Raw genomic sequence first — 7,504 nt, 5'->3', positions numbered from 1 at the left:
AGGGGAGGGGACCATCCCCGGGAAAGCCTGCCCTGACGTTTCTCCACTTGCTCCCGGATGGAACAGGAGTCAGCAATGTCAGGGGGCGGGGGCCGGCGAGGAGCCCTCAGGCTCACACCACGCACGGGGACGTGCCAGCACTGAGACCCCAAAGCCACTTCAGATGACACCGTGGCAAACGCAGAGTCCTCAGGGCTCAGGGAGGAGGGTGGAAGGGGGCTCCCCAGGCAGCTGCCACAGGCTCAGGGGGACCCGGGCCAGAAGCAGAGGCTGGGGGCAGGAGGCTGAGTCACGGGCCTCTCCATCCCCACAGAGCCTGTAAAACCACGTGGAGATCACGTGGGCTTCCTGAGAAAGCCACAATGAGGCCCCTGGAAGTGCCGGGCTTACTCCTGGGCTGACCTGGCCGGGTCTGACCACCCACCCTCTTCCTAAGACAGATCTCTTCTCCTCCAGGCCTTGGAAGGAGGCTGCTCTCCCTCCGTCCTCTTGTCATGTCCACAGAGGCCCATGGTTAGACCGGCAGCGGGAGGGCAGCGATGGAGGGAGCGGGGACCCTGAGCTCTGCAGCCGGCACTGTCTCCCTCCACAAGTGGTCGGCCTGTTGTGTCCCTGTCCCTGTGCTGGGGGCAGGCAGTGGGGATGGCTCAGGACCTCCAGCACCCCGAGACCTGGAGGGCTAGGTGGGGCTCACACCCTGCATGAGGAAAAGCGAGGCACCAATGTTCCCAAGGGCACCCTCCCTTCCGGCCAGTGGAGGGCGCTGGTTGAAGCCTTCTCCTCTTGGTGTCCAACACCCCTGCTTTCCACTGAGGACACGCAGAATGTAGGGCGGACAGAGAGAGACAGAGACAGAGAGATACAGAGCAACGGACAGAGCGAGAGAGAGACAGAAAGAGACAGATACGACGGACTGGGGGACGAGGGCGGAGGGAGCTGAAAGGCGGGGCAAGGGGGGCCTTTTGTGAATAAAGGCAGCTTCAGTTAGTAAGATAACATAATTGACAAGCTGCAAAAACAGCACCTACTAATTAGTCATTGACTAAAACATATAAATAATAAATATATGAAGTGTCCCTTCTCTATATCCTCCATGGCCCACAGGACATCCTGCCTTGCTGGGCGGGGTGGGGTGCGTCGGGGCCAACAGCTGACAGGGCACTGGGAGCAGACAGTGGTCCCTTCAAACCTGCAAGGACCTGCTCTCCACGGGAAGGGCAGCGTGTGACCAGGGCTGGGACTTTTCCAAGGGAATCCTGTCCTCTGGGGGAGGGTGGGATGGGTGGAGGAGGAGGCCCCCAGGGAGGGGCTCTCTGGGTGAGCACGGAGGCCCTCCGACGGCACACGGCAAGGAAACCCTTTGGGTTTTGAGTAACTCAAGCAATTGGAATAACACTGTCTTTTAGGTTTTAAACAACCGGATGCTTAAGCTTCCCACTTTGACGCCCCATGTCAGATGGACCTGTTGGCACCTCGGATAAGGAAGGGCATGAACTTAAAAACCAAATCTGAAATGCTTTTCCCTGGCTGTGGAGTCTGTCTGGTCGCTCCCAGAAGCACCAAGTGCGCGATTCTCAAAGGCTCGGCGCGCCTGGCCTCAGAACGCAGGGCTCGGGCGGGTGGCGACTGCTGTGCTGTCCAGCTCAGGAGTTCTGCTCCCAACCATCTCTATGAGTTTCACGGTCATGGTCCCCAAAGTTCCCACTGTCAAGGACCAGAGGGGTCATGGTCTTGGTCTCCCAGCCCAGGAATGGCTGGGGGGCTTGACACTCCTGATCAAAAGCATCACTGCGTTTCTACCGTGAAGGAGGGGGTGGCCTGGAGCCCAGGCCGCCTGGCAGTCACACTTGGAGTGGACCTTGGCCATGGCACATCAGAAGGCTCTCCTGCTCATCTAGTTACTAAGGAGGAGGATGGCTGAGCCCAGGAAGAGCTGGTGGGAAGCCTGGGACCGCGCCACCCCCTGGCCTCTCCGCCGGAGCCCGCTCCCTCCCTGCAGATGGGTCCACGAGCGTGACTTTCACAACCTGTCATTTCAGGGCTGGCACGAGGGCTTCCCCTCCCAGAGGAGCAGGAAAGGGAGCCGAAGGGCAGGGCTGGAGACCAAGCCCGGCATCTGGGCAGTGCTTCGCAAACTAGGTTTTTGCAGAGCCCTTGGGTTCTAAAGAGGTACCTCAGGAGACGCCCTTGGCAAGGAGGCCACCGGGTGGGCTGAGCTCTGAGGAAGAACCTCCCGCTCAGCTTCAGCCAGAGCAGCCTGGATTTTATCCGCACCTTGAACTTCCGCCCGTGCCTTAGTAAACAAAGCTCTGCTGCTCAAAATTAAAGTTTGGGAATCACTCGTCTGGGGGGTCGGGTTATGGAAGGGGAAGACAAGGAACCTGTAGGACTTGAGGATCAACCAGAAGAGGTAAGACCACCGCGGTGCTGGGACTGGGCCAGCCACGCCCCCAGTAGCCGGTCTGCCAAATGCAGGTCATTGGCAGGACCTGCTTGGCTGCCAAACCTTTCTTCTCCACCATCCTATGACCAGCAGGAGAGCCCCTTTCACAAAAGGCGCCCCCGGGGCTGGGAGGCCAGGGTCCGGGTCCCACCGGCCCCTGGCTGCTTTCCCTCTGAGATCTGCTGGGGCCCCCATGTGCCCAGTGCTACCTGAGCCGGCCGTCGGGTTTGACCGCCCCTAGCTCTGACTTGGGGTCGGGGCTGAAGGAGCTCCAGGCCGTCTGGCTGCAGGTCTGCATGACCGGGCAGGCGCTGGGGCCCGTGGCACAGATGTCCATGGCGGTCCACATCCCGCCCACCAGTGAGTCCAGCCAGCGCTCCAGCGCCGCGCCAGCGGACGCCGCGTTCCGCTGGGCCTGCTCCACCTGGGCGGGGCTGATGGGCAGGCTGAGGACGGGGTTCAGGCTCTGGAAGCTCTGCTCCATGTAGGCGCTGCGGAGGGGCCCATTGTGCAGCCTCAATGCTTCCTCTGAAAGCCAAAGGGAACAAGGACATCATGAGAAGAGTCACCAACCAGACACCTGCTGTGTGGCTGGCACTGCACTGGGCAATGCACAGCACCACTCAATTCACCGGACAATCTCACGAGGAAGTTTTCAGCGGTCCCATTGTACAGACAGAGAAACTGAGCCTGCCTTCCTACAGTTATGAGCCCACTTTGTGCGGGAGGAGGTCCATTCGTCTATTCATTCAGCACGTTTTTATGGAGCTCCTGCTATAGTCCAGACACATTCATCCAACACATATTTACTAAACATCTATTATCTGCAAGGCATTCATTCATTTATTTATTTGATAAAGACTTATTAAGTGCTAGGCTCTATTCTGTGCTGGAGCAAACCAGATGGCAGGGAGAATGCAGTCCAGTGGAGGAGGAATGATGACAATAAAAATAGAAACAGCAAAACATAAAAAAAAACAGTAAAAAACAGTAAAACAATAAAAAAATAAATAAGGTTGTTCCAAAAACTGATGTGTCATGAAGGGAAAAAATGGGGTGTATTGAGTTAGAGCAGGGGTTTCATAAACTCCTGCCCTTGGATCAGATCTGGCCCATGACCTGTTGTTGTAAATAAAGTTTTATTGGAACATGGCTATGCCCATTTGTATACATACTTTCTCTGGCTGCTTTTGTGTTACAACAGCACAGCTGAGTAGTTGAGACAGAGATCGTATCTGGCCCACAAAGCTGAAAAATGTACTGTCTGGCCCTTGACAGTAAAAGCTTGCTGACCTCTGGGTTAGACAGTGACGAGAGTGTTTATGTTAGCTGGGGTGGGCGGGGGAGACCTCTCTGCAGAGCTGACATCTGAGCTGAGTGCTGATCAACGATGTGAAGGAAGAAGCCACATGCAGATCCTGAGGAAGAGAATTCCGGGGATTGGGAGCAGAGGGCACGGAGCCTCATTAAGCACCTTCCCCCAAATCACACAGGTAATGAGAGTGGGACCCAGTGTTTGCACCTGGCTCTGTGGACCTCAAAGCCTGGTGAGGAGCCTGGATCTTGGGTGCTGAATGCCCACCACGAACTCTGTATAAGCCATGGGTTTCTGCTTCGGTCCAAGACGTGGTGCATGATGGACCACAGCAAGGAGTCCTTGGAGCAGAGTGGGGTGGGGTGGGGAGCCCATTGGCTCTCATGACAGCTCTGCCTGGCTGAGCACCAGGGCTTCATGCAAGAGCACAGGGACGGCAGTCAGGCTGTCTGGGTGTCAACCCCCACGTCCTACATACCAGGTGCGTGACTTCTGACTTCAGAGCCTCAGTTTCCTCATCAATAAAATGGGTGGAGCACTAGTACCTTCCTCAGAGCTTTGTTTGTGATGATTACATGTGCTGACTCACATGAGGCATTATGGGGGCGTCTAGCAAGTAGTTAGAAAAGTTTAGCTAGAGTTATTGTTGGTATTATTCGTGCACAATACACACACACGTGCATACACACACACGCAGTAGGGCTGGTTTTATCATCCCCATTTAACAGATGAGGAAACAGAAGTAACTATAGTTTGGAGACAGACCTGGAGTTAAATCCAGGACTGGCTGACTCCAGCGCTTGGCACTGTGACACTCTACTCACAGTTTCATTCAGCAGCTGGAAGCTAACACAATGGTTTTGTTCTTTATTTTATTTTATTTTAAGTTTTTCCACTGGGCAGTCAATCTTTTGTAGACTTGGTTTTTCCATCTGCAAAATGGGGATTCTCATCCTTGCAGTAATTAGACTCCCAGGGCTGGCAAGAGGCCCAAGTAGAAGTTCACACGCTTTGTAAACAGTAAAGTATGAAGGAGAGAGACAGTGACTCCTCCCCAGGCTTAAAGGCGGGGAAGCAGAAAGTGTAGACCGTGGGGCTGAAGGAAAGAAGCTAAAAGTTCCTACTTATTGCTTATCTCACTGCCAAATACAACAATATCTTTTTTTTTTTAAAGGCTGGCTATAAATGTGTGTAAGAACCATGCTTTTTTGCATAAAGGTGAATAAATGAGGTGACACCTGTAAAGCATTTAGGGCTGTGCTTGCTATATTAATATTCTCCATAAAGTTTAAAAAAAAAAAAGACTGGCTAATGACCCTGATGAGTTGTGTGTGACAAGATCAGGTTTTGCTACAGCTGAGATCACCAGGATTAGAAGAAAGCTCCTTATAAGACGATGGAGCATTCAGATGACAATGCTTCCTGTCTGCTTGGCGATGGCTGTCACCCTCCGTGGCAACCAGGAGAGCCTGGATAATCAGCAGGTTATTTCCTAATATGTGTGTTCCTGAGTGAGGAAGAAAGACCGTATCTATGTCTTCCCCTGTAAAAACGATGAGAAAACTAGCTGAATTACAAATATGCCTTGACTGACACAGACCAGAAAGTCATCCCTTCGGTTCCCAATGCCCCAGGAGGCTGAGGGGCTGGGCTCCGTGGTTCGGAGGGGGACAGGTGGGAGCCAGCAGAGCTGTGTGCACGGAGCACCCGTCCTGTCCTGCTATATCTATCAGAGCTTCCCTCCTCCAGGTGAGTTGGGGCTGTGTTTGTAAATCCGGCCCTGGCCCACCTCTCCCTGGTGCCCAGCCCGGCGGGGGCAGCTCCTGTGTCATTTTTCACGAGACCAGCACGTCTCTTCCCAGCACGTCCTGATTTCCCGACCACAGCCTCTCAATGTCTCCATCTCTGCTGAGAGGAGAAACCAGGGAGCTGGGAGACACCCAAACTGAGAAAAGGCAGGACATGCAAAGTGAAAGGAACAATTAACAAATATTTGAACACCGGGAACCAAATATTGTGGTTGATGCAGAAAACCCTTATGAAAAACGAGGTTAATGTGGGAAACGCTGTTACTGCATCAGCCCGCGACGCTCGCCTCTGTAATTAAATTTTCCTCAATTCCACCTCATCAGATTTCTTGAGATTACCAGGGACGCATCAATAGCAAATTACTCTTGATGAATCATTTTACAAATTGCATTGCTCCCACCTTCGTGTTCGCTGTCACTGGAACATCGTTAACAGATACGATTACTGACGATGGATAGTGGTGGGGGATGGGGGCTGTGCCCAGTGGCTCATTCTGGGCATGGGTGGGAAGAGCCTTGCTGTCTTCAGAAACCCCAGGAGAAAAAGACTGGAGAAATCAGGACCCCGTGAATGGCCCTGGCACTATTCTACTGGGATGGGGATGGATTCAGGGCCACTGTTGTGCTGTCCAACAGGTGTATCTGAGGCTAAGAGGAACCTCTCCTCCATGTCTGGCTTTGGGAACCCTTAGGGATGCTAAGGATGCGAACCTAACCAGGGGGACACTTGAGGACCCTAAGTGGGGGGCTCTGGCCTGGCTGGTCCTGGAGGGGCTGTTTTGCCTGTTTCATGGGGGAGTGGAGCAGCAGACGTCCATAAGGTCCACGTCTTTCTGCTTGCTCAGCATAGAAACTTTGTAGAAGTCGACAGAAGTCACATCAACACTCCTGTCTGAGAATTCCAGGACTCCCTGTTCCCCCGTATCTATGTCCTCCTCTCCTGGTGTCACTGGCTAAATGGCACAGCCCAGAGCTCTTTTTAGCTAACAGGGGCTGTAATGAGTTTCTGGCTTCTGGGTTTGTGATCTGTTAAATGGAAACGAACAACTTCCAACACTGAGAGACCTGGAAATCCTGTTTTCTAGGAATCTGTTTTATGGGTGCATCTTCATGGCCACATACTATGTTAGGTTCAGCAATCTCCTCCGCAGCCTTCTCTGTTACAACAACAACAAAAGAAGCTACGTGTCCACGAAGGAGGGGACAGATAGGTTCTGGGTCCTTAACCCAGTGGAATAGCAGGCAGCTAGTAACTTCATACACACTGACTTGGAAAGAGAAAAAAATCAAGTTTCACACAAAGTGTACCATCTTGTCTTCGTGATTTTTGTTGTGTGTTTATGTTAATGCTTTAAAAGCAGTGAGAAACCTTTAGAAGGGTGCACACCAAATTCTTGGCAGTGGTCCCTCCTGGAGGTAAGACTGAACAGGGAGGAAGATGCTGCCTGTGATAAAAGAAAGAGGAGAGGAGGAAATAGAAAAATAAAATAAATCTTTTTGGATTAAAAAAAATAAAGAAAAAAGGCAGGCATGCTAGAGTCTGCCGTCTCCCTCCCTGTCCCCTCACACCCCGTGGAAATCACCATCCTGAAATCCGTGCTGATAATTCTCTTCATGTCTTCACAGCTTTCCACTGACATGTGAATCCTGAAACAGTACATTGTTGGCCCGGCTTGTGTTTGGACTTTAAATCCATGCACCGTAATTATGACATTTCCCCCTCAACGTGAGGTTTTAGAGACCCATCTAGATCTGCACACGGATGGAGCGCTGCTGTGCTGATGCGCCCTGCTGCACAGAACTCCGCTGTCTGAACAGACCACATCACTTGTCCATCGAACGCTGGACGTTCGGCTTGGCGCTACTGTGAACAGCTGAGCTGTATTTCCGTGCAAGTTCCTAGGGCCCGGACCTCGGGGTGGAATTTCCGTGTGCCAG

At 52.8% G+C, this 7,504-nt stretch overlaps 1 protein-coding gene across 1 annotated transcript in view; it reads right to left on the bottom strand.

The window, feature by feature from the left end:
• Positions 1 to 1,290: 1,290 nt before the first annotated feature.
• Positions 1,291 to 7,504, bottom strand: part of XYLT1 (xylosyltransferase 1) — a 287,011-nt gene continuing 280,797 nt past the window's right edge. The window contains exon 12 of the mRNA XM_072942672.1: positions 1,291 to 2,971. Coding sequence (XP_072798773.1) covers positions 2,649 to 2,971 — 323 coding nt within the window. The 3' untranslated portion in view covers positions 1,291 to 2,648. The remainder of the gene's footprint in view (positions 2,972 to 7,504) is intronic.

This window comes from Vicugna pacos, chromosome 18 (assembly GCF_048564905.1).
Source record: "Vicugna pacos chromosome 18, VicPac4, whole genome shotgun sequence".
In the NCBI taxonomy this organism is placed as follows: domain Eukaryota; kingdom Metazoa; phylum Chordata; class Mammalia; order Artiodactyla; family Camelidae; genus Vicugna; species Vicugna pacos.
Note: the sequence above shows the minus strand (reverse complement) of the source record. Positions and strands in the feature narration are given on the sequence as shown.